Raw genomic sequence first — 26,556 nt, 5'->3', positions numbered from 1 at the left:
CCTGTCCCAGGATCGATCCTATGACCCGGGGATCATGACCTGAGCTTAAACCAAGAGTCACAGGCTTGACAGACTGAGCCACTCAGGTGCCCAAGAAACATCTGACAATTTTAAATGTCAATTATACCTCAATAAAACTGAAATTTAAAAAAGAGAGGGACACCTGAGTGGCTCAGTCAGTTAAGCATCAGCCTTTGGCTCAGATCATGATCCCGGGGTCGTGGGATTGAGCCCCCTGTCAGGCTCTCTGCTCAGCGGGAAGTCTGCTTCTCCCTCTCCCTCCGCCCATCCCGTTTGTGTGCACCCTCTGTCTCTCTCAACCAAATAAAATCTTTAAAAAAGAGAGAAATTTGCTGCTTAACGTAAAAAACCATAGACTTTCAAGCTTGAAAGGGGCTTTAAAGAGTATCTATGGCAAACACCCCCCCCCCCATTTTATGTCTGGGGACAGTCTCTCCCACCTATGGGGATGATGCTTTTAATATTACATGTCATGACCTAAAGGGATTGAGTAGTGACACTTTATTTTTTTTTAAGATTTTGTTTATTTATTCATGAGAGACAGAGAAAGAGAGAGAGAGAGAGAGAGAGAGAAGCAGGCTCCATGGAGGTAGCCTGATACAGGACTCAATCCTGGGACTCCAGGATCATTCCCTGGGCTGAAGGTAGGTCCTAAACCACTGAGCCACCCAGGGATCCCTGAGTAGTGGCACTTTAGAGAAAGGCCTCTGTTAATAAATCATGAAAAGGGGCACCTGGGTGGCTCAGTCGGTCGAGTGTTAGACTCTTGATTTTGGCTTAGGTCATGATCTCAGGGTCCTGAGATGGAGCTCTGCGTCTGGCTCCAAGCTCAGTGCAGAGTCAGCTTATCCCTCTCCCTCTGCCCTTTCTCCTGCTTGCTCTCTCTTTCAAGTGAACAAACAAAATCTTTAAAAGAGGAAGAAGAAGAAAAGAAAAGAAAAGAAGAAGAAGAAGAAGAAAGAAGAAGAAGAAGAAGAAGAAGAAGAAGAAGAAAAAAAAGAAGAAGAAAAAAAAGAAGAAATAATCATGAAAAGGGAGAGAGACAGGAACTTTTTTACCTGCACCTACTATGCCTCTCAAAAGCACACCTGGGCTTGAACCTGCCCAGATCCAAAAAGTATGTGGTTTGGAGCACCCTCCTGCATACCGCCAGTTTGTCAGTGACCTTCTTTTATTTCCTATTTTTTTTAAGATTTTATTTATTTATTCATGAGAGAGAAAGAGACATAAACAGAGGGAGAAGCAGGCTCCATGCAGGGAGCCCGATGTGGAACTTGATCCGGGGACTCGGGGATCACAACCTGAGCCAAAGGCAGATGCTCAACCACTGAGCTACCCAGGTGTCCCTGTCAGTGACCTTCTTAAAATTTGCTTCAAAGACTGAATAAAATTCATTATGCCCATAGCATTTCTTCATGTATACATTCCCATTCATTCAGCAAATCTCTAGGGATGACACTGTGCCAGGCACTGGGCTTTGTGCTGGAGATTCAGAGAACACACTGGTCTTGGGTTCTTGGGCTCGGAGCATAAATGGTGGAGGGAGAAGCAGGCTCCATGCAGGAGCCCGATGTGGGACTCAACCCCGGGACTCCAAGATCACGCCCTGGGCCAAAGGCAGGCGCCAAACCGCTGAGCCACCCAGGGATCCCCCATTTTTAACTTATTATTTAAGGAATCTCTACACCCAACATGGGGCTTGAACTCATGACCCTGAGATCAAGAGTCACATATTCTTCTCACTGAGGCAGCCAGGCACCCCCACGTTGATCTTTTTGAGACTCCTTTGTAAGCTCTTTCAAGATTGGTCTGGAGTAAGTCTTCCCTCTCTGGCTAATTGAACCCCGCTCTTAAGGTGTGGCTCGTCTGGGATCTCTACGGAACATCCTATGCTTCCAGTGGAGTCTCCTACCTACTAGAAACAATTCCTAATTCTTACCAGTTCGGGGAGACTGTTCAGCTTATGGCTCCGCAGTGATTGTTCTTTTCCTGGAAGGCATTTTTGCCAGGCCCTGTGGAGTTTCTCGACCTGCAGACACAAACTGGTCTCCGGTCAAAGACTCAGGGGACCCTATGCTCTTTATCTGCTTCTCTCTCTTCCCAGCAGCTCAGGCCTGTCCGTTCTTGGCCTCTCCAAACCTCAGTCCGTGTCTCTTCGACTCAGCGAGACTGCTGGGCTTTGCTGGGGTTTCCCTTCATCGCGCTGAGTCTGGATTTGACTTGCAGGTGGGAAGCCTGGGAGGTGGCTCTTGGGTCTTGACTCTGGGTTCTCCGCGGGGGCCTGGATGCAGCAAAGCAGGGTGACCGCCAGATGGCGCCACGGCGCGCAATCCGTTCCGCGCAAAGGCTGGGGGCGCCCGCGAGCATCGCCTCCTTGGGCCCCGGCGTGTGTTGCTGATGCCCACCGCGTGCCAGGCACTGTGCCGGGTTCTGGGGGCTTGAGTTGCCTTGATCCTAACAGAGCTTCAAGGGGTAGAGAACCATGACCTTCCCAGATGAGGACCTGAGGCTCCAGAGGCGTAGCCAGCAAGCAGGAAAGCACGCAGGGAGGCCGGCCTGACCCCAAAACCTGTGCGCTCCACCTGCCCTGCACCCCCCGACCCCCCAGGGATTGCACTTCCGTGTTGAAGTTGTTTTTCTACATCATAGGACATCACGGAGACAAAAGCCACCTCCCTATGGTGAAGGGAGGACTTTGAGGGACAAAACATTTTTGACGACTCGGTCATTAGTTTGCTACCATCCCTCCAAGACTGGGGGGCTGTGGCTTAGTGTCTGGGTGTCTGGCTTCATCACCAGCTGAGGAGACAAACGGGACAGTGGGCACAGTGAGACATCCAGGGAGCTGGGACAGGCCCTGGAGGGAGGGGTCTGCTGAGGAAAGGGTGCCTGGGGCATCCCCCCCTCTTCCTAGGCTCCACAATTACTGGATGTTCAATCTGGTAAAGCGCTTCCTTTCCTGGGGCCTCGGCTTCCTTATCTGTAAAATGGGATCACTGTTATCTGGCTCTCAGGGTGCCGAAGGACAGATTGAGAGTGTATCAAAGATACAACTCCAGAGTCGTGTCAGTGCCAGTAAGTGAGCGCGATGGCACGAATGGCAAAGGGCAGCTACGGGAAGCGTCCCCAAGGAAACCCAGAGGACTTGCAGGAGCGACACAGGGGTGCCAAGGTTTCCGAGTCCAAGCCGCGGGGGGTGAAAGGGACTCTTTCAGACTTGCAGAATGTGGGGTGACAGCGACATCTCGTATCTAGTGGGCAGGTGGGGAGAGGCAGCGAGGGCCCCAGTGCTAATCTGAGATGCTATTGGTGGTGGGAGAAGCTGGGAGAAAGGGGAGCAGGAGGGGCAGGATCTGACTTAGGCCCTGGGAGGAACGGAGAGGCCCGGGCGGGGGATGGGGGGCAGAGAGGACCCCCAGAAAGCTGACTGAGATGAGCCACCGAGGCCAGGGAGATTGCAGAGGGAGCAGGGGGTGGGTTCCGGGGTCAGGAGAGTGTGGGTGCCTGCTGGGCCAGGGCATCATTTCCGAGGCTGGGAAGGGAAGAAAAGGGACAAAGGGGTGGGTCATGGGAAGTTGTTTTTAGCTGGAAAGAGAGAGACCAGTGCAGAGGAAGAGAAATTAATGCTGAAGCCGAGGGCAAATGCTGGCAGCAGTCCCACCAGGGCTGCGAACCGTGTGCAGATGTTCCTAAATAAACCCTCCATTGTGGGCGCCCGGGGGGTCAGCGGTTGAGCAGCTGCCTTCGGCTCAGGTGGTGACCCCGGGGTCCTGGGATCGAGTCCCGCATCGGGCTCCCTGCGGGGGAGCCTGCTTCTCCCTCTGCCTGTGTCTCTGCCTCTCTCTGCATGTCTCATAAATAAATAAAATCTTTAAAAAAAACAACCCAAACCCTACATTGTACACACACATACGTATCTTGCAAAGCCTATAACTTTAGAACAAGTTGGTTTTCAGTAGAAGGTGGTTGTAAGAGAAATATACAGACACAGTACACGGGCGCCTGGGTGCCTGTCGGTGAAGCGTCTGCCATCGGCTCAGGTCATGATCCCAGGGCCCTCGATGGAGCCCCGTGTTGGGCCCCCTGCTCAGAGGGGAACCAGCTTCTCCCTCTCGCCCCTGCTCGTGATCTCTCCTGCTCTTTCTCTCTCTCAAATAAAGAAATAAAACCTTAAAAAAACAAGAAATATGCAAACACAATACCTATTCTCTCTACCACAATGTCATTAAAATATAATGAAAAATATATTTGCAATAACAACAAAAAATATAAAGTACGTTGGAATGAATTTAACAAAAAGGTTGTAGGACCTAGGCTTAAAAATTTTTTAAAAAGGGGGCAGCCCGGGTGGCTCAGTGGTTTAGCGTCGTCTTCAGCCCAGGGCCTGATCCTGGAGACCCGGGATCGAGTCCCACGTCAGGCTCCCTGCATGGAGCCTGCTTCTCCCTCTCCCTGTGTCTGTGCCTCTCTCTGTGTGTCTCTCATGAATAAATAAAATCTTTAAAAATATATTTATATTTTTTTGTTGTCCCTAACAAATGGTGTACTTTTTAAAAAAAATTATTTATTGGGATACCTGGGTGGCTCAGTGGTTGAGCATCTGCCTTCAGCTCAGGGTGTGATCCTGGGGTCCCAGGATCCAGTGCCACATTGGGTTCCCAGCAGGGAGCCTGCTTCTCCCTCTGCCTGTGTCTCTGCCTCTCTCTGTGTGCCTCTCATGAATAAATAAATAAATAAAATCTTTTTTAAAAATAGATTTATTTATTAATTTGAAAGAGAGACAGAGCATGTGCACCGTGGGGGTGGGAGGGGCAGAAGGTGAGAGTCTCAAGCAGATGCCACACCAAGTGTGGGGCTTGCTGTGGGACTTGATCTCACAACCCAGAGATCCGTATCAGAGCTGAAACCAAGAGTTGGAGACTCAATGGACTGGGCCACCAAGGCGCACCTACAAATGGTATTTTATTTATTTATTTTTTATTTTTTATTTTTTTCAAATGGTATTTTAAAAAATGTGGCTCACATAAAAAAAAAAAGGTTTAGCTACCTATCCAATATGTTAAGCCACATTTATTCCAGATGTGTTCAGGATTTAATACAAAAGCAAACCAACAAACAAAAAAGCAGCAGATTTACTGGAAGAAAACTTGGTATAGGTTAAAGTTCACATAACTTTAGAACAAGAAAACTAAAGCCAAAGCAAACATCATAAGGAAACATTTGATAAGCTTCACCGGATAGAAAATTTAAGTACCATAAATAACATTCAAAAGCAAATGACGACCTGGGAAAAATGTTTGCAACAGATATGACGAGAGATTGGTACTTTTAATCTCTAAAGAGCTATTCAAAAATTAATTAAAAAGATGTTTATTTTAATAGAAAAATTGTCTCTGGGCATAAGTAGGCAATTTACAAAACACACACACACACACACACACACACACACACACAAATACAATGTCCAAAATAGAAGAGTATTGTTTCTTTTTTATTAATTATTTATTTATTTGAGAGAGAGAGAAAATATGGAGGCGGGGTGGGGGGAAGTGGGGGGCAGAGAGAGAGGGAAAGAGAATCTAAGCCAACTCCACAATGAGGGTAGAGCCTGACATGAGTCTCAATCTGACGACCCCGAGGTCATGACCTGAGCTAAAATGAAGTCAGACACTTAACCAACTAAGCTACTCAGGTGCCCCGAACGGTATTATTTCTTACATATAAATTAGTAAAGATTAAAGAATAATAATAAAACCTAGAGTAGGAGAGTGTGAAGGAAAACAGGTACCGTATTTTCTGGAGAACAGTTTGCTAGTACCTTTAAAAAACATTTCAAAAGTGTGTAGTTCATATTGTGATTCTTAATATTACTAATATCCTTGTCCTATATTATGAAAAAAAAACCCAGGGTGATCATCTCTTTTTCTTTTTAAAGATTTTATTTATTTATTCATGAGAGACACACAGAGAGGCAGAGACACAGGCAGAGGGAGAAGCAGGCTCCCTGCGGAGACCCCAATGCAGGACTCAATCCCAGGACCCCAGGATCACGACCTGAGCCAAAGGCAGACGCTCAACCATTGAGCCACCCAGGTGCCCCCAGGGTGATCATCTTAATCCAAGGAGGATAATCCCACTCGCTTGCCACAGAGATCGGCTGGGTAAAGTTCCCTTCCTTTGGCCAAAGGACTGGTTTTGGTTTGGCCACTTTACCCTATTTGAGCCAAAGACGGTCAAGCGGAGGTTTGCTGGGGCTGCTGGGAAAGATTACTTGTTCTTTGGCAAGGACTCTCAGACGTGCACCCTCCCTCCTTCTCTGGAAGGAATGGAATATATTAAGAACCCTGGAGATGCAGCAACCATGTTGCCACTGTGAGACATGGAGCCAAGGATGAAGCTGTCCTGAGGGAGGCAGAGTGAAGAGAAGGACTGGGTCCCCGATGGTATTGTGGGACCCTGTGAATCACACCAACCCCGAAGCCTTCTATCCTCTGTATCTTCTTAATAAATCCCCTCTGTCCCTTAGTTGGAGTTCCCCTTAGAGGCAGGCCTTGAGACAAGGATTCAGAGCAAGTGGCTGGAGAAGGGATTCCAGGGGCACTTGGCTGGCTCAGGTGTTTAAGCATTTGACTTCGGCTCCAGTCATGATCTAGGGGTCCTGGAATTGAGCCCCACATTGGGTTCCATGCTCAGAGGGGATTCTGCTTCCTCTCCTTCTCTCTCCCCTCACTCGTGATCTCTTTTTCAAATAAATAAAATCTTAGGGACGCCTGGATGGCTCAGGGGCTGAGAATCGTTGTTGTTGTTTTTTAAAGATTTATTTATTTATTCATGAGAGACACAGAGAGAGGCAGACACATAGGCAGAGGGAGAAGCAGGCTCCCTGCAGGAGCTGGATCAGGCTCCCTGCGAGGAGCCTGCTTCTCTCTCTGCCTATGTCTTTCCTCTCTCTCTCTGTCTTTCATGAATAAATAAATAAAATCTTTTTTAAAATCTTAAAAAAAAAAAAAAAAAGTGATTCCAGGAGGAGAGCCATGGAAATGAGGCAGGGGAGGGAAGCGTGTATATGATATGAAGCCACTCTCCCCTGGGGGCAACGGGAACTTAATCCCACCGGGGAACTCAGGGATACAGCATCACAGAGGCTGCCAAGTTATCTCAGTGGAGAGGCCAAGAAGCAGGGTGTTTATAGGGCAGCTCCCAGGCCACCGTTAAATGGAGGCTGCTGTCTCCAGGCGCACTAACCAGCTGGGACCTCTAGTTTACCCGTGTGTTGGCCAAGTGTGCTCCCCGGCCAAGAGGAATAAGTCCCAAAGCGGAGACGCATGCCCACAGCGAGCAAAAGCAGCCTGCTGTCTGTGGAATGAGTGTCCGGGGGACACAGGCGGGGCACCCACGCAGCTGCTGCACTGCTGGGAGCTGGTCACCCTGCTGCTTGAAGCAGATGGAGGGTGCACTTCAACCCAGCACTTCTAGTGATGACTGATGGCAACCTGTCCTAAGGAAACAGTGGAGGGGGGATCTGGGGGGCTCAGTGGTCCAGTGTCTGCCATCGGCTCCCATCAGATCTCGGGGTCCTGCCATCGAGTCCCGCATCGGGCTCCCCTCAAGGAGCCTGCTTCTCCCTCTGCCTGTCTCTGCCTCTCTGTGTCTTTCGTGATTAAATAAATAAATCTATAAATCTATAAATAAATAAAATCTTTAAAAAAATAAGGCTTTTCTGAATAAATGAGATAATGGATTTTTTTTTGGGGGGGGCCTATCTGTACTTTCTGTAATGGAGCAGTTTTAGGTGTGCAGGAAAAATTGAGCAAAAAGTATACAGTCACCAAATCCCCTCTCCCCCGTTTCCTTTATTTTTATTTAAAGATTCTGTTTATTTATTTGAGGGAGAGACAGAGAGAGAGAGAGCACCAGCAGGGAGGAGAGGGAGAAGCAGACTCTCCGCTGAGCGGGGAGCCAGATGCGGGGCTTGATTCCAGAACCCTGAGATCATGACCTGAGCCGACGGCAGGTGCTTAACCACCTGAGCCACCCAGGTGCCCCAATTTCCCCTATTTTAGCATGGGATTTAGTGTGGTATGTTTGTTGCAATTGGCAAGCTGATATTGATACATTATTATTAACTAACATCCAGAGTTCACACTAGGTTCCCTCCCGGTCTTGTCCATCCCATGGGCCGTGATGACAGCATAGTGAGTGGGCCACCACAGGGATATCACACAGAATAATAGTTTCACTGCCTTAAAAATCCTCTGTGCTCCACCTATTTATCCTCCCCGCTACCACAGCAACCACTGAGGGTTTTGCTGTCTCCGTAGCTTTGCCTTTTCCAGTATATCATATAGGTGGAATCATATGCTATGTAGTCTTTCAGCCTGGTTTCTGTCACTTCGAATATGCATTTAAAGTTCCTCCATGCAGGTGCCAGGGTGGCTCAGTCGGTTAGGCGTCTGCCTTCGGCTCAGGTCTTGATCCTGGGGTCCTGGGATCGAGCCCCGTGTCCAGCTCCCTGCTAAGGGGGGAGCCTGCTTCTCCTTCTCCCACTCCCCCTACCTGTGCTCTCTGTCAAATTTTTAAAAAAAAGGACATCTGGGTGGCTCAGTGGCTGGGCGTCTGCCTTTGGCTCAGAGCGTGATTCCAGAGTCCCAGGATCGAGTCCCACACAGGGCTCCCTGCATGGAGCCTGCTTCTCCCTCTGCTTGTGTCTTTGCCTCTCTCTGTGTGTCTCTCACGAGTAAATAAATAAAATCTTAAAAAACAAACTAAAAAAGAATGCTGTTATGAACATTTGTTAAAAAAAATAAAATTCCTTCACATCTTTTCATGACTTGATAGCTTATTTCTTTTATTTATTGACGAATATCGCATTATATGGGTGTCTCACAGTTTATCAAGTGAGCATTTTTTTTTAAATAAGAAATTGTCTAGAATGGGAGATAAAGGGGATTTGGTAGGGCCGAGGCGGAGGGCAAAGGTGCGTGCAGAGAGGCACCTCACGACGACGGTGCTGTCGCTGGTGGGGAGGGAAGCCTGGCACAGCAGGGCATTCCACAGCAGGCCCTGGGCCGCCTGGCCCTGACCGGGAGAGGGGCCGCGGAAGGGAAGGCACCGGCAGGAGGCACTTAGTGAGCCCTGGGCCTCCGGGTCTTAGGAGAGAAGGCAGAGGCATGACAGGTGCAGGGACGCTTGATATCTCGTGTCATGCTGACCTGGGCCTTGAGGAATTTCCTGTGTTGCTCATGGTGGGTTTCAAAGCACCCCTGTCTCCTCCTTCCTGGCAGCTGCAGTCTGGAAAAAGTTACCACTGATCCATCGTTTTATAAATAAGCTATGAGCACGTCCCAGGAGACCAGGGCCTCAGAGCCTGGACATGTGGCACCTTCTCGGCCAAACTGGGAGGCTGCCTGTTGCCACAAGTGCCAGGGCATAATTCGCCAGCCGACCACAGCCCAATCGCCTGTCTGCTACCGCTGCCGGGGTAGCTACAGAGGCAGCGGGGGTGCGATGTGCACCCGCCACTCCAGTTCCACCTCCCAGGTTCTAGGACTGACCGGGGTCTTAACAGCCATCTGGTCTACCCTTGGGATGACCCATTTGCCGACCAAGAAATCTGATTGTTCTTCCTCTGTTAACCTCACACCAATTGTCTCCTGTTCCTTTTATGCTCTGATCATCAACTAAAAGGTCTTCTCTACTGCCCGTGGTGGTTTTTGCAAGCCTCAGCTTGTTTTGGATTTATATGTTACCAATAGTTGTTCCAGAGATTCAGCTTAGTCTTGGCATGGTGCCCTTTTCCTGACTTTTTGCCATGATTTTTGTTGATCTGTGACCACCTTGTCATGCCTTAGCCTGGGAGGGGACAGTCTGCTCACTGGCCCATCGGTGACCCAAAGCTGGGGGCAGTGCCTCCTGCATTTCAGACTCCAGCCCCTCTGACTCGTGCAGACCACCCAGAGCCCATCCAGGGTGGGAGGTCAGGAGGGGCTCCTTGAGGGGCACAATGGGCTATGTTTTCTGCTCTTGGGGGTGCCCACCCTGTCCTCTTCCTGCTGGTCCTTTGGGAGCCACATCTCCTCTCTGGGGCTGCTTTCTTTACCACCTGCCAGTTGGGGCCCCCCCACCTTTCCTCCTGCTGCGGTCAGGGTGGGATGAGGATGTCCCATTTGATCTCATAGCATGGTCTTTTTGAGCTGAGCTCACAAAAATGTTTCCCTTGTACCAAGTGGGACTCACATTCATTTCTTTTTTTTTTTTTTAAGATTTTATTTATTCATGAGAGACACACAGAGAGAGGCAGAAACATAGACAGAAGGAGAAGCAGGCTCCCTGCAGAGAGCCCGATGTGGGACTCGATCCCAGGACTCTGGAATCATGCCCTGACCTGAAGGCAGACACTCAACCACTGACCAACCCAGGTGTCCTCACATTCATTTCTTGTCAGGCTTAGGAACTTGTTCTGGAGGGAAGGAACCCAGGCCCCGTCTTGGAGCAAGATCCACCAGGCATTTAAATCAAGCATCACCCCTCATGCAAGTTTTTGGACTTTTTATTTTGAAATTATTTTATTTTATTAAAGATTTTACTTATTTATTGGAGAGACAGTGAGAGAGAGAGAGAGAGAGAGAGAGAGAGAGACAGCAGGGGGAGGAGCAGGAAGAGGGACAAGCAGACTGTGCTGATCCTGGAGCCCCACAAGGGGCTTCATCCCACGACCCTGAGGTCATGACCCGATGTGAAATCACGAGTCAGATGCTTAACGACTGAGCCACCCAGGCACCCCTGAAATAATTTTAGATTTATACAACAGTTGCAAAGATAGTACACTAAGTTCCTCTGTACCCTTCACCTAGCTTCTCCTAATGTTACTATCTTGCTAACCATGGCATCCTGATCAAAACCAAGAAGTTAGCATTGGTACACGACCACGAGCCAAACCTCAGACTTCATTCAGATTCCCCCAGGTTTTCCACTGGTGTCCTTTCTCCGGTCCAGGCTCCCGCAGTACATTCAGCCATCCTGTCCCCTTAGTTTCTCCTAATCTATAACAGTTTCTAGGTCCTTCCCAGTCTTTTTTTTTTTTTTCTTCCCAGTCTTTTATGATGTTGACACTTTTGAATAGTCCTGGTCAGGTATTTTGGTATTTTGTAGAATATTCCTCATTGTGGGATTTTTATGAATTTAAGATTTTTTTTAAAAGATTTTATTTATTTATTCATGAGAGACACAGAGAGAGGCAGAGACACAAGCAGAGGGAGGAGCAGGCTCCCCCCGGGGAGCCCGATGGGGACTCGATCCTCAGACCTGGGATCGTGCCCTGAGCTAAAGGCAGACGCTCAACCACTGAGCCACCCAGCCATCCCTGATTTTAAGATTTTATGATCTTTTCTCATGAGTAGACAGACAGGTTATGGATATGGGGGAAGAAGACCTCAGAGGTGAATTGTTCTCATCACATCCTATTGGGGTGCATGATATCGACGAGACCCACCGATGCCATATACACACACATACCTCTATTTATGGCAGTATCTCTGTCTCTATATATGTATGTGTGTGTGTTAAAGTAAACATATGGGGCCTGGGTGGCTCAGCTGGTTAAGCATCTGCCTTCAGCTCAGGTCATGATCTCAGGGTCCTGGGATCCAGCCCCCCATCATCAGGCTCCTCGCTCAGCAGGGAGCCTGTTTCTCTCTCTGGCCCTCTCCCCTGCTTATACTCTCCACCCCTCTTGTTTGCTCTCTCAAGGAGGCGCCTGGGTGGTTCACTCAATTGGGCATCTGCCTTCGCCTCAAGTCATCTCAGGGTCCTGAGATCAAGCCCCAAGTCAGCCTCCCTGCTCAGTAGGTTGTCTGCTTCTCCCTCTCCATCTGCCCCTCCACCTGTGCTCCTGCTCTCTCTCTCTCAAATAAATAAAATCTTTAAAAATCAAATCAATCAATAAAAACAGAGTAAACGTAATCTCATACTGGTGTCTCCTCCTCTAACCTGGCACTACAGGGTTTGTTCTAGCATCTCATATATATATATTTTAATTTTACTTATTTATTTAACAGAGAGAGAGAGATATTGAGCACAAGTAGGGGGAGCAGCAGAGGAAGAAAGGAGTAGGCTCCCACTGAGCAGGGAGCCTGATGTGGGGCTCGATCCCAGGACCCTGGGATCATGACCTGAGCTGAAAGCAGATGCTTAACCAACTGAGCCTCCCAGGTGCCCCACATCTCATAGGATTTTGACGGGCTTTTGATGGCAGTAGTAGAGGATGCATGTTGCAGGAAGGCAACTACAGCAAACTGCAGTTCTTCCCGGAGACCTCGGCTTTCATCTGCACCTGCTCTTTCCCTGGCAGACGCTTTGCTACCAGACAGTGGACTCATTGACATGAGTTGACTGACATTGCTGCCGGAGTGACACTTCTGAGCCCAGGCTTGCGCCTAGATCCGCCCTGAGGCTGCACCAGGTCTAAGTTGATGATGGCTCCGGGGCTATAAGCTGAGGCTTCAGGCATAGGTTGGGGAGTCCGTGAGGGTAGGTTTGGATGAACCACAGGGGCTCCTGGTCTTCTCGGGCTTCATTCATACCCCCACCGCCCCATACAGTATAAAGTAGATTAACAGGGACTTAAGATACAACAGGAATTGTTAGAATAACAGATGCCTGGGCCCAGACACTGGCGAGTGTGATGCTCATTCAGGGCTGAGGTGTGTCTGGGGAAGTCATGGGGTGTGCAAGCTTTATACGGCTTTGGTCTCCCTTTGAGCTTCAGCCTGTGTCATTGGACACAGGACATCGCTGTCCTCCCTGGTGGTCCCTCGGCCTCCCCGGGCCCACCCTCTGGTCTTTGCCATCTCCTGGAGCCACTCTCTTCTTGGATCATGTACCTGTGGCCCTTTCCTTCCAGTCTTCTGACACTCCTCCTTTGTCTGCTGTTTGGCCTCTTTGAGAACTCCTTGCTCTGCCATGAGTCACCTTCCTCTTGCCTGCGTGTTTCTCTTGGCCAGTCGCATAGTCACTGGTGGCCAGCTCCATTCTCCGGACTGCACTTCATTTTCAACCTCACCAGCTCGGCCTGTTCCTGAGCCTGGAGACCCTAACTGGACTTATTCCATCCTGGTTTGGAGCAGCAAGCCAGGCTCTCCTTGAAGAGTCCTTCTGTGGTGTGTAGTTGGTTTCCACCCCCCCCCCACTGAGGCTCTGGAACTCTTCCAAACCTTTGCCTTTCTCTGTCAGTAGATCCAGAGAAGGCCTTTCAAGTATGATTCAAACTCCAGAAGTCATAAAAGGAAAGACCAGCCAGTCCGAAGAGATAGCAGCAAGACTCTGTATGTGAAAACATTGGGCACAACCAAACAGTCTAGAAGAGAACTCTTGTGCCTCTGGTGGTCAGTGATTCCACGCAGAGCAGATGGAAGCACTTGGTAGCCCAGCAGATCAGAGCGGAGGATTGTCCAGGGGAGACAGGGTGATTCATGGACAGGGAAAGGAACTGAGCATGTCAACATATCATGGCCAGAATCCTTGTTCACACAGTCCAGAGGGACAGGAGACAGTGGAGCTGGACCTATCATCAGCTACCACAAGCAGGACACACTGTAGCTCCTCCCATTGGGAGGAGAGTGAAAAAAATGTTCACATTGCCCTAATAGCATCTTGTCTTCTTAGACCCTAGAGATCCCATAATAAGTTATATGGGCAGCCACTTTAGAGCCAACCTTACCTGCATACAACAGATTTGCTTGTTAAGAAGATACAACTCAGGGGATCCCTGGGTGGCTCAGTGGTTTAGCACCTGCCTTCGGCCCAGGGCGTGATCCTGGAGTCCTGGGATCAAGTCCCACATGGGGCTTCCTGCATGGAGCCTGCTTCTCCCTCTGCCTGTGTCTCTGCCTCTCTCTCTCTCTCTCTCTCTCTCTCTCTGTCTCTCATGAAGAAATAAATAAAATCTTAAAAAAAAAAAAAAAGATACAACTCATCCTGGGCTCTCTAGCCCATCCTTGGCCACCAACAGAATAGTGATTCCATCCTACCACATCGGATAAGCCACCCTGGACTCCTTACTAGCTTGTTGGTTCTTGCACTGGACAGGCAAAGGGATAGTCTCCTTAATACACAAAGAACTCCTAGAAGTTACTAAGAGAAGGACTATCCATTCAATAGAAAAAATTGGTCAATATGTGATCAGAAAAGCAAATACAAATTGTTCTTGGGAACCCTGGGTGGCGCAGTGGTTTGGCACCTGCCTTTGGCCCAGGGCGCGATCCTGGAGATACAGGATCGAATCCCACGTCGGGCTCCCGGTGCGTGAAGTCTGCTTCTCCCTCTGCCTGTGTCTCTGCCTCTCTCTCTGTGTGACTATCATAAATAAAACAAAAACAAAAACAAAAAAAAACAAATTGTTCTTAAATATATGAAAGAAACTCAATCTCACTCCTAAAGAATGACACTGGGATTTTTTTTTTTTTACCTATCAGAATTAGCATAAATCAAAAAGTTTTATAAGATACACTCTTGGTAGTTGTTTGCATTCTGCTCCCAATTCCAATGTGTGTGTGAGGGGAGGTTCGGGGAGCCCCCCACCTCAGCAAGCAATGCTCAGACACCAGCTGAGTGTCCTACAATTCAACTGAGTTCTGACACTGTCTACCTGGGGATGGCAGCAGGTCCCACAGGTAAAGGGGAGGGTTGTTGTGAATAACAAGACACCCATTCACCTTTGTGTTTCTGGATAGATTTCAGGAACTGAGGACAAGAGACCAAATATTATAACAAAAGACGCTTCCGGGATCCCTGGGTGGCGCAGCGGTTTGGCGCCTGCCTTTGGCCCAGGGCGCGATCCTGGAGACCCGGGATCAAATCCCACATCAGGCTCCCGGTGCATGGAGCCTGCTTCTTCCTCTGCCTATGTCTCTGCCTCTCTCTCTCTCTCTCTGTGACTATCATAAATAAATAAAAATTAAAAAAAAAAAAAACTTAAAAAAAAAAAAGACGCTTCCATTGGTCTTGTTGCTCAGCAAATTCCAGGAGCAAAACTCAAATAGAAATATGCGAAATACATTTTGGTTATCTGAATGACCAAATACATCTTTTTCTCTTTTTTAGAGAGAGAAAGAAAGAGTGTGAGCTGAGGGGGTAGGGAGTGGGAGAGAGAGAGAGAATCTCAAGCAGGCTCCATGCCCAGCTCGGAGACCAACACACGCTCCATCTTACAACTCTGAGATCGTGACCTGAGCCAAAACCAAGAGTTGGATGCTTACTGACTGAGCCACCCAGGTGCCCCTATATTTTTCTTATAAATCACAGTATCACAATGGGCTGTGAGGAAACAGATACATCATTGATGAGCGTGTGAGCTGCTGAGACATTTGGCTGCAATGATCAAATCCATCTACTTTTTGACCTAGCCTAGCAATTCCACTTCCAGGAATTTATCCTGCAGAGATGCTTATACATGTGCAAAATGATGGAGATACATACAAGTTAGTTATTGCTGGTTTCTTCCCATTAGCAAATGACTGGAATTAATCCAAATGTGCATTATATTAAGGGAACTGGCTAAAAAAAAAATCGTAATAGACTCTGCTTTATAACGTTTACACCTTTCCTTGTCTTCTTTAACAGGATTAATATATTTTAGCTCCAAACGCAGCCTGGCATTTAATGGGGACCGTCAGGGGCATTCCCACCAAATCAGGAGCAAGAGCAAAGGCTCACCTTTGGCAGCATGATTTAAGAACGGACTGGGGGTGCTAAGCAATGCAATCTGGGAAGAGAAGACAGAGGTATACACATTTGAAAGGAGAAAGTGAACACTTTCACTATTAGAAGATAAGATTATCCACATGCCTGGAAAATCCAAGCAAATCATCGGAACAGCTACCACAAACAGCGAGAATTTATGAATTGCCAGTGAATGAAATTCGAACGCAGAGATCAAGTTTCATACCACTGCCTCGGGGTGATGGGCCGCAGGTGAGCCCAGGGGACCCCGTGAGCATGAGCCTATCACTGCACTTCATTTGCTATAAAATGAGGTTTTTGGGCAGAAGCAGTGCTGTGCGGAATACAATGATGATGACTTAGGCATTTTGTAAATCTGCTTTTGGCAGAGGTGTTCTGGGCAGCCAGTGTCCGCGGGGGTCTGCTCCAGCCCAGCCCTGTTCAGAGACAAGGAGTGGCCCCTGCCATCGTGGAAGCCCCCCACCCCAGGGGGAGGAATAGACAAGGGCATGGGCATGTACCCAGCACCGTAGGAACACGGGGTCTGCCTGTAATTCAGGCAGGAGGGGGCCAGGAGGGCTCCCTGGAGGAAGCAATTATCTATCTGAAGGATGAGAGAAGCAGGCATAGGGTGGAGAGGGCGATTCCCACAGCAGGAGATGGGCTGTGTGGAAGCAGGAAGAAAGAGTGTATCTGGGGACACCTGGGTGGCTCAGCAGTTGAGCATCTGCCTTCTGCCCACGGGGTGATCCCGGGGTCCTGGGATCAAGTTCTGCATTGAGCTCCCTACAGGGAGCCTGCTTCTCTCTCTGCCTGTGTCTCTGCCTCTCTGTGTGTGTGTGTGTGTGTGTCTCTCATGAATAAATAAATAAAATCTTAAAAAAAAAAGGGGGTGTATCTGGGGGAACTCAACCTGCGAGGGCATTCACTGAGAAATACGGGCAGTCCCTCAGTTAGCAGGGCCAGGCTCAGTCGAGTTGGTGTGAAACATTGGGGTTCGGGAGTCAACAGCTGAAAGAATTCTTGAATCATTTTTGGTGCAAAAATAGTGGTTTTATGAAAGTGCTGGGACAGGACCCGTGGGCTGAAAAAGCTGCACCCGGGTGGCGACGAGGTGACTGGTTATGTGCTCGGTTGGGAGGGGGTCAGGGAGGGCGTCAGTCTCTAAGAAATTTGGAAGCAGGGTTTCCAGGACCGCGAGGGGCTGGCTGCTGTTAGGGTGAGTTCATTTAGCCCCGTCTAGCAGAACCCGGTCGTGGGACCCTTCATCCGGGGTTGTCCGGTTTCAGGGGCCCGTAGGCTCGGAGGGTGATTGCTAACATTTTTCTGGGGAGGAGGGTAGAGATAAAGGGAGTTCCCAAAGGGATTTTCACGGGTTAGAGGAGGCTCCCAGGATCCTGGAGGTCAGGCTGGGGTCCTGCTAGGTTGCCTTCTGCCTCCAGCAAAGCCTTCACATCGAGGCGCTGAGCTCCTGGAGGAAGGTCACTCTGCTCCTCTCCAGTACTTGAGTACTTGCCCATGGGCGCGCGAGGGAAATTTAATTTTTTTTTCTTCTGCGTTTCTTTTACCTTCGTTCTCCCCATCGGAGGGAGCCACCCCACCTGGGCGGGGCTGTGGACGCTGTGGTGGGGGGAGGTGAGAGCACCGGACCCCAGAGGGGCAGTTGCTGGGGGTTGTCTGAAGCCAAGGCATACTCTAAGGGGCAGGCGGGAAGGAGGGAGGGAGGCGCCTCCGAGGCGGGGGCCTGGGTCTCGGCTGCCAGTTAAAACCTCCCAAGATGGGGCTCCTGGGTGGGGCTCAGCGGCTGAGCATCTGCCTTCAGCTCAGGGCGTGATCCTGGGGTCCTGGAATCGAGTCCCACATCGGGCTCCTCGGAGGGAGCCGGGCTTCTCCCTCTACCTGTGTATCTGCCTCTCTGTGTCTCTCATGAATAAATATGTAAGTTTTTTTTTTTTTAAGATTTTACTAAAAATAAATAAATAAATAAAAAATTAAAAAAAAGATTTTACTTATTTATTCATGAGAGAGAGAGAGAGAGAGAGGCAGAGACACAGGCAGAGGGAGAAGCAGGCTCCATGCAGGGAGCCCGACATGGGACTCGATCCTGGGACCCCAGGATCACACCCCAGGCTGAAGGTGGTGCTAAACCACTGAGCCCCACCCGGGCAGCCCTACGTAAGATCTTTTTTAAAAAAATAAATCAAACCTCCCAAGAAGCACTCTGCCAAGGTGGAGGTGGTCAGGGATCTCTGCCAGGGGCCTCTGGCTGTTCCATCACACAGGCGGGGCCCACCCCCTACCTTTTGAAATGAAGGGCCTTGGAGGTCAAAAGGGTCAAGTGAGAACCATCAGGAGACAAGGTGCACATGGGGTCCGTGGGGCACGAGTGAGCATATATGGCGCCGCACTAGCGATAGCACTGAGGGGCCCGGAGCACGGCCTGGGCGGCAGAGGCTGGGCGTGGTGGGCACTTCAAGCAGGGAGAAGAGGCCAGGCCCAAGGAGCCCCGCAGGAGCCCCGCGCCAGGCAGGGCCAAGCCGGCCCCACCACGTGTGCTCAGCCCTTGCAGGACCCCCACCGCCTTCTTGGGACCATCCTGAATGGAGAGCGAGTGGGGTCTGGGGAGGGCAGAATGAGGCCAAGGCTGAGGTAGGCCTCTGGCTCTTGGGGCGTCAGCGTTAGCGGTCCTCTAGTCAGCGACAGGAGGAACATCTACGGCTGTGGGACATTTAATTGATCCACCTGCTGTTTTGGGTTTGTGGACCAGATCTCCTTGACTCATGTTCCCAAGAGAGCGGTAGGTGGAGGGGCGCTCTGAGCCCTGGCGCGCACAGACGGAGGCCAGGGTGGAGGTCAGGTCAGACCCTGGGTGCAAAAACTCATTGTGTTCACTGGCTGGGGGAGCGTGTAAAAATTTGGAAGTTTTGCTCTTGGGGTGAGAATTTGCTTCCCACAGAGCCGGTGCAGAGGGTCTGACAAGACGGTGGGGTAATGCAGAATGATTTGGGCAGAGGAACGTCACATATTCATGGTCGTGGAATCTACACAGTGTGGTCTGGGGTGAGGCTTCCCTGGTGTCGGAAGGATGGCATGGGGTTGGGGAGAGGATGTAAGACGTCACCCTGCCAGCACACCACCATGCCCTCCTGTCCCTCACTGGACCTCAGGGGAAGCTACTCTACTCACTTGCTCTTGATTCTCTGTGGCCAGCTGGGGGGCCTCTCACCCACTGGAACCCCCTTGTAGCAGCAGGGGTCATGGTGTCATCAGAGGGCCCAGGTGCACTCTGGACACCAGCCTATAGACAAGGTGAGCCGTCGCCTCCCTCCATTAGGAGGTTTGCAACCCAGAGCTCAACTGATCCAAGGTCAACCTCATCTCTGTCCTTATAAGATTCGTGACCTTCTGCAAGGCGTTAACCTGTTTCTTAACCATCGGTTACAGGGAGACCATACCAATCTACCCACGGGGCTGCTGGGAGACTAAGTGAAGCGCGCACGGGAAGCGATCACAGTGCCGAGCACAATGGACTGTTCGCGAACGGGTACCATTTAGCACCAGCCTCCCCCATAGAGACACCTCCTGCATGGAGCCCAGGTCTGCACTTGGAGAATCCAGGTGAGTGAAGGTTACCTGTCCGCTGGCCTGGGCCCCACTGACTACATCGGAACCCCCAATCCTCCAGGAGATCTTGCTCCCTCCCCGGCCTTCCTGGGAGGCTACAGCCCCACCTGAGCACCCCCACTACACTCTGCACGCCTCCCTTTGCATCTCCCTTGCTGTGTCCCGGAGCTTGTCCCCTTCAGATGGCGAGCTCTGGCGGGGGGACCACCTCAGGGTTCCTGTTCATCTCTACCGCACACACCATACTGCCCAGGCTCCCAAGCGGGAGGCCAGTGCTGGAGGAACATTCTGAGGCCTGCAGAAGCCAGCTGCGGACTCTCTTCCTTCGCAGCTGACACATCAGAGAGCTGTACTTTTATGAGATGCTGGGATGGAAATGGATGATTTGTCCAGGACGTTTGAGCTTGAGTCAGAAGGATCTTAGAGGGGAGTTCACTGGTGGAACGAGGCCTGGGGCTAAATGCCAGGGCTGACACTTTCAACTGGCACCAGACAGGACTGTAGCCAAGGGAAAGCAGACCCAAGGCCCAGGGGCAGGGACAAGGAAAGATAAGAAATATCAAAACACAGGCTATCCAGGTCTCTGCGGAGGACAGAGCTCAAAGGAAAGGACTGGATCAGTTCCATTGCTCTTTGGCAAACAGTGGGAGTAGCTGCGTCTTCTGGATGTGGATTTGCAGTCCCCGTCCATAATGCTTTTCCCAGCACAACCATCCGTGGATTGATGGAATGCCCTATTTACCAGCATGGCATTCTACATAGTACTTCTAATCAAAGAACCTTATTTAACAGCAAATGAAATCAGGCAATGGCCTTGCGATCATGTAACTCACAGGCTTTACCACATCCCTCACCACACAGAAGTGCTGGATAGAGTGACGTGGCCTATTGGAGACTCAGCTATGATGCCGAGGGGAGACAGTACCCCGAAAGGGCAGAGTTCTACCTTAAAGGCTGCAGTATATGCTTTGCATGAATCTACTCTCCTGTAGCCAGAATTTGTGGGTCCAGGAATCAACGGATAGAGGCGGGAGTGGTTCCTCTCACCAGTCCACTCACGGTGGCTCTGCTGGCTTGAAGGGCTTGGTTTCCAAAGGAATAATGTTTCCACCAGGAAACACAGCAATGGCTTCACTGGGTTGCAAATTGAGGCTCACCTGGCTATTTTGGGCTCATCAGGACACTGAACCAACAAGCTGGTCGGGGCATGATTCTACTGTTAGGAATACTGCAGAGGGGAAACGTAGGTGCTGCTACATGGCAGGGTTAGGGAGGACTGTGGCTGGAACCCTGAAAACCCTCTAGGCCCCTCTTAGAAATCACAACGATGAACGAAAAACTAAGAAAACCAAGGCAGGACAACTAATTCAGACACTTTAGGAATAAAGGTTTGGATCAACGGTGCCAAAAAAGAATCCTAACCAGCTAAGATCCCAGTTGAGGGCAAAGGAAATGTAGACCAAGTAGTGGAAAAGTGGTTATAAATATCAACTCCAGCCTCACAACAGACTCTGCGTATTCTTTCTAGATTGCTGTGCGCGTGCAACACACAACTTCCTTTCTGCTCCTTCTCAGGATTTCATGCAATGTCTGTTGGAAGCTAACTTTACCGTTTCGTCTTTAGGTAGGTACTGTTCTGTGCTTTTTTTTTTTTTTAAACTTTTATTTATGATAGTCACACACACACAGAGAGAGAGAGAGAGAGAGAGACACAGGCAGAGGGAGAAGCAGGTTCCATGCAGGGAGCCCCACGTGGGATTCGATCCCGGGTCTCCAGGATCGCGCCCTGGGCCAAAGGCAGGCGCTAAACCGCTGCACCACCCAGGGATCCCTGTGCTTCTCTATTTTATCCAGACGAGACTGTGACTGGATGGGAGGAATCAGCGTGGCCCAGAGATCCACACAGCAGTTGCTGGGCTTTAGTTTCCTCAGTGTGGGACACAGTAAGTCCATCTTCTTACAATTAGCTGCATCTTGGGCACAAACAGTAGCTCTGGGGACAGTACTGAAGTTCTAATGAATGTAGAAGGCTGGGCATCGATGCTGGGTGGCTGCGGGGCAGGGCCGTACCAACTACTAAGCTCTTGCCTCAGCTTCACGCCCAGCATTTTAACTACTTTGGTGAAACTGGCCACAGCTCTCTGCAAACCTTCCTGCTTTGCTGGGGGGCATCCCGTGGGATGCTCCAGCACTCCTTCCCGTTCCTACAGCATTACCCCTTTGCAGCAGTGGGAGGCACATTCCTGGAGCTACAGCTCAATCCAGGGGCTCTCCATCGCCAACACGCTCAGCAGCAGCTCCTTCACGCCAAGCCCGCCAAGCCCACCAAATCCACCATCTCTGCAGACGCAACCAGCACCGGGGGAATGGCTTCCATCCCGAGGCAGCTCTTCCTGGAGCTGCTGCCTCCTTGATTCTTCCTTTCCTTTTGCCTTTTTACTTACTATGCCAAAAATCCTATCCCATTGTTCAAATGACTTTCATGTGTTCTCTCGTCTCTCTGGACCATGACTTGACAGACACAGGAAGTTTCTGTCCATTTCTATTGAAATGGAGCGTCAAGTCTGCATTGTTTTAAATCCTTTATCAACTGAGGCCCTGTGATGTTTCTCTTTCCCTTGGTATTTCACATGGGCATTTGGGGACTTCTTCAAATTCTAATCCTTCAAATTTCCTTCCATTCCAATGGTCCTCACCCCATGTTGGGAATGAAAATGAACTGTATTTTGATATTAAAACTTTATACCAAAAAGAATTTAAATGGGAGTTTTGGCAATGATTAACACCAATTGGAAAATATTTTTACAACACATTTATGTCAATGACACTGATGGAGCGGCCACAATTACCAGTATCCCCACTTTCCTGTATTAAAGAGTCCACAATTTGGTTCTTGCGGATATTTTCCATTTATTACTGCAGTAGACAATTGCTCTGAAAGTGCAACACCAAATCACTTTGTCACAGCCTCTGCTCCTCTGCTGACAAATTCTTGTAAGTTCATTCTTGGAGCACCGTGGACCACAAGCTTCTCTTGAGGTGGAAATTTATTGCCACTGCCAATGTCACAGGAAAAAAACCCACACACATGAATAGCAGGATCAAATGAGAAGAGCACTGGAGGGGAGGAGGGGCCAATTTCAAATGGAAAACCCAGCAGAATGGTCATGGGGAAACAGCCCGCCTGTGCAAAGTGTGGAAGGGGACACCCCGTCTCCTGGCACCAACCTACGTCAGAGAGGTCAGCCTGCCGTGTACCTTGCCCCACTTTGCCCCCAGAGTAGATTGATACCATTGCCACTGCTGTGCCATATGGCAGTGTAGCAGAGGCCCACGGGGTCAAAAAAAAAAAAAAAAAAAAAAAACATGAGAGGACCCCTCAAGCTAGTTTGGAAAATGGGTGGTTTGGCTAAATTGATTCCTCACCTCCCACTCTATAAACTGCTGGGTGAGCTCTGGGGGTAAATCACTCTTGTTCTAACCAGCACAGGATCAGCATCTTTTGATGGGAAAAGATAACTTTCAAATACTGCAATGACAAGGAGGAAGGGACACATGAGCAGCTCTAGAAAACACAAGAGATTTGAAAATCTGAATGAGACCAAAAAAAAAAAAAAAAGAAAAAGAAAAGCGCAAATATATGAATGTGAACGATACACCTAAGCACTCAGCCTGGCTGAGCCCTCCCTCCTGAACGCATCATACACATACGCACCCACTCGCACACACAACAGTCAGGTAGGTGCCCCACGGAGGGCAAATCCAAACGTCTGCTCTTTGGAATTCTCACGGCAAATCTTGAGTGTAGGCAAAAGTAAAGCCCTTCCTGGGGTCTAGACAAATACTCAGGAGGCACCTTTGCTCCCCATTTTAGCCAATGTTGCTCCTGTATTTGCCTGAGCCCTTCACAGTGGTCTGGGCACTACAATTCATTCTTCATACTCGTGGAGTTTAAATCACTGCTAGATCTTCTGAAGCGATCTAACGTCACCTGTAATGGAAGCACCTCCCTTTTGGCTCCTGTACTCCCGTTCTTTTGGGAAAAAGCATCCCAAGACAGTGGTAATTAAAAGGTGTTCAGGAGTTGGAAAATAGGAAGAGAGTAATATCAATACAGTAAGGAAATGCCTGTTACTCTCATATGACTTCTCTGAGACCAGGCAGCTACGGCCCTGGCCTTCGAGGATAGGTTTTAGGAGAGACCTTAATTTAAGGTACTGCGATCTTTGCTCACAAGAGCCAAGTAAGACAGTGCTCCTTGGAGGTTGCTGTAGGACTCGTACTTAGTACTTCTCTCAACCCTAGGTGCTCTTTTGACTTCTCTGACTTCAGTCCCTCTGGAGTCAGGTCACCCAGCTTCTCTGATGCATGACTGGTCATTTTGAAAGCGTGCTTGCAGTGGCCTATGAGGTTTCCGTCCAGGTATTATGGGTCAGCACACATTCACGAGTGTGTCTACCAGTTGATGAGGACCAAAAGCTGGTTTCCTCAGCCACTGCAGACAGGCACAGCCATGCAAAGAAAGCCACCAATCACGGTCACCTTTTCTTCAGATGCCCATTTCAGGATCTTAGAATTTACCACATTAAGTGTTAATACCGGGTGACAACAAGCTTTTGCTTCCTTTCCTCAATGAGGGTCATGCAAGAACCCACAGAAACAGGCTGTACACACAGGCCCTGCTCATCTGGTTGCAGACAATGCCCTCAGCTCCAAATCCTGCACTTGGAACCGCTATTATAACCTAGCTCCTAATCACACTGGATTCTGCTCCAGTTTCATTTACCAAGGCATACCTTCTAAGCCGCCTCAGTGAAACCAGTGTGGCCCACTGGATTAAAATTCTAAGTGCAGCAGTGCCTAAGAAGAAAGAGTCCCACAGGAGGGAGGACTGGAGGGCATAAGGCAGGAGACTATACAAAATCAGTAACACATTTTCAGAAAATGGTGGGCTTGGGGGAAGAGAAATAAACAAAATGTCCCAATAGTTTAATGGCAGAGCTAGAAGAGAGCATTTATAGCTATTCCGGGACTCTCCAACAGAAAGCTTTTCCTGGATGCACAGACATTCATAATACTGATAACTCTCAGTCGACAGCTCTGGCTTGTACACGTGGTCACGATGCCCTCCATACAGCAGAGAAGAGCACAACAGAACGCCCGACAGGCATCTGACAGCACACAGCAAAACGAAAGGCTGAACTCCCCCCCGACAAAACCCCATTAAAAAAAAAAGTTTGTCTATTACAAAGTCACGTTTTCTGTTTTTCCGCTTTATAAAGTCAGCGATGCTGGAGGGTGTCTAGCGGAATCCGTCCTCCAGGAATGAGTGCAAAAGGGGAGCGCACGGCTCAGGGACGTCCCTTCAGTGAGCAGATGGAAGGACCAGCTGGAGACCTCCCATCCATTTCGGACAAACACACATATACAGAAAAGGATTATTGCCAGCTTGTGTACTTTCACAATGTGATTTTTGTATTTCGAAAGCTTGAATTGTCCCTGAAAGAAAAAAATGGGAGAGAACAGAGCATTCAATACACAGATCTTCTATAGGCAATGACACACATATGGGGCAGGGGCAGGAGGTAGGGGTGGAGATCTGAACTCAGCAGCTAATCTAATGCCAAAGTAGCAAACCACCTCCCAAGTCCCTTCAAACACTTCAACTCAACTACTTCCAAGAACCAAACACTAGAAACCCTAATACCTGGCAAAAGGGCACCAATTAAATATGATTATGGCACATTTACTCAATGGGACACTTTGTGCAGCTTTAAAAAATAAGCCAAGGAAGCTCACCACTAATATGGAAAGCTATCCAAGAGAAACTGAGAAGGTACAGAATGGTCTATGTATATAGTACACTACCTATTGTGTAAGTGGGGGTTGGGGGAATAAGGTCATAGTTAATATTGCTTGTATGGGCATAAAGTCTATAAGGTCATCTTACAAGAAACCAACAATGACGGTTACATGGGGCAGTGGAGGGGGCGGGGGGCACAGCAGAAACTGAGCAGATGGAGTTAGAGTGGGAAGGAAACGCCTTTTTTCTCACACGCACAATGCACACACATACTTAAAATCAAATGATGTGATTTTTTCATGTATTCAAAAAAATCAACTAAACAACTGAAAACCTCTTGGTTGAAAACTTATAGCTCCTTATAAAAGGATATTCTACGAGGTGAAATCTGAGTACCACATACTTCAGACACTTAGCTGTAATTCTTGAAAGAGAAGCATGTATGTATGCAATACATGGTAATAAGACATGTCCTCTTAGTTGCCTTCTATTGGATGTGGAGAGGCTTGGCCACCCACCAGAAACCTTTCCTGTTCCACACTGGATATTCAACAGCATCTTAGCAGTTCACACTGCCATTTGAATCCCACAATCTCAGGGCTGGAAAGGGCTTTAAAGGACACCTCAACTGCTGTTGTAGCTCAGAAGTTGACTTTAAAGTACCTGAAATTCTAAAACAAATTCTTATTAATCTGATTTTTGAGTCATTATTTCCCTTTAGTTTTAATGGGGTATTTTAGAAGCTTTAGCTTTAACTGACCCATCTTTAAATTGCTACAATTTATTGGGTGTATGGCTATTGGTCCAGAATAAATATGAAAGAATATGCTTAGTCTAGACAAATAGCAGTTTCCAGTTAGCAACTGGCTAACAGATTCTGCGGCAGGCGGCCCATAAATAACAGCCCTCAATACACAAAGAGAATGACTATTAAACAAGTAGACTAAGAGGGGAACCAGAGCTGGTATAGGTGAACTGGGAAGAAACTGAGGTTATCTCAACACCCACTAGTATTTTTATAACTGACAGTCATGACCATGGAGCTCATTTATCAATGGCTATTGAGCATTTTGATGATTTCCACCTAAGGAGGTAGAGACCAAACACAAAGAAAAACTTAATGGGGTGATCATCTTTTAAAAAGGACTTTCAAAAGGACAGATCCCACTGAGGTGCCACAAGTAGCTAGCAAGGGATGAGTAAGAAAGTATCTGATTATAAAACAGAAAAAAAAAGCCGGCGTAACTGCTGTGTGAGATTTCTGAGTCCCCTTGGGGATGATGTACTACTGAGACTGCATGTCTGAGAACCCCTCTAATAACAACGAAGTGATTAGGAAGGAATGGTTTGCTCTGTTCCATTTCTTCCCTTATGTTGCCACGTCTATCTCC

General features: G+C 48.9%; 1 protein-coding gene and 1 long non-coding RNA gene across 6 annotated transcripts in view; one reads left to right on the top strand and one right to left on the bottom strand.

The window, feature by feature from the left end:
- Window positions 1-21,387, top strand: part of LOC144296229 (uncharacterized) — a 44,992-nt gene extending 23,605 nt beyond the window's left edge. The window contains exons 2-4 of the long non-coding RNA XR_013363401.1: window positions 19,183-19,356; window positions 20,891-20,986; window positions 21,217-21,387. This is a non-coding gene — a long non-coding RNA (uncharacterized LOC144296229). The remainder of the gene's footprint in view (window positions 1-19,182; window positions 19,357-20,890; window positions 20,987-21,216) is intronic.
- A 772-nt stretch (window positions 21,388-22,159) lies between these two features.
- Window positions 22,160-26,556, bottom strand: part of EIF4E2 (eukaryotic translation initiation factor 4E family member 2) — a 31,016-nt gene continuing 26,619 nt past the window's right edge. For 2 of the 5 annotated variants that reach the window (XM_077869247.1, XM_077869249.1), the window contains one exon: window positions 22,160-24,861. Coding sequence is in view for 1 of the 5 variants with exons in the window: in XM_077869249.1 (XP_077725375.1) it covers window positions 24,822-24,861 (40 nt within the window). In the remaining 4 variants the exon portion in view is untranslated. The remainder of the gene's footprint in view (window positions 24,862-26,556) is intronic. The other 3 variants (XR_013363380.1, XR_013363378.1, XR_013363379.1) reach the window with 3 other exon arrangements.

Source organism: Canis aureus, chromosome 24 (assembly GCF_053574225.1).
Source record: "Canis aureus isolate CA01 chromosome 24, VMU_Caureus_v.1.0, whole genome shotgun sequence".
NCBI classification, from domain to species: Eukaryota; Metazoa; Chordata; class Mammalia; order Carnivora; family Canidae; genus Canis; species Canis aureus.
The sequence above is the reverse complement of the archived record's forward strand: the minus strand, read 5'-3'. Positions and strand labels throughout refer to the sequence as shown.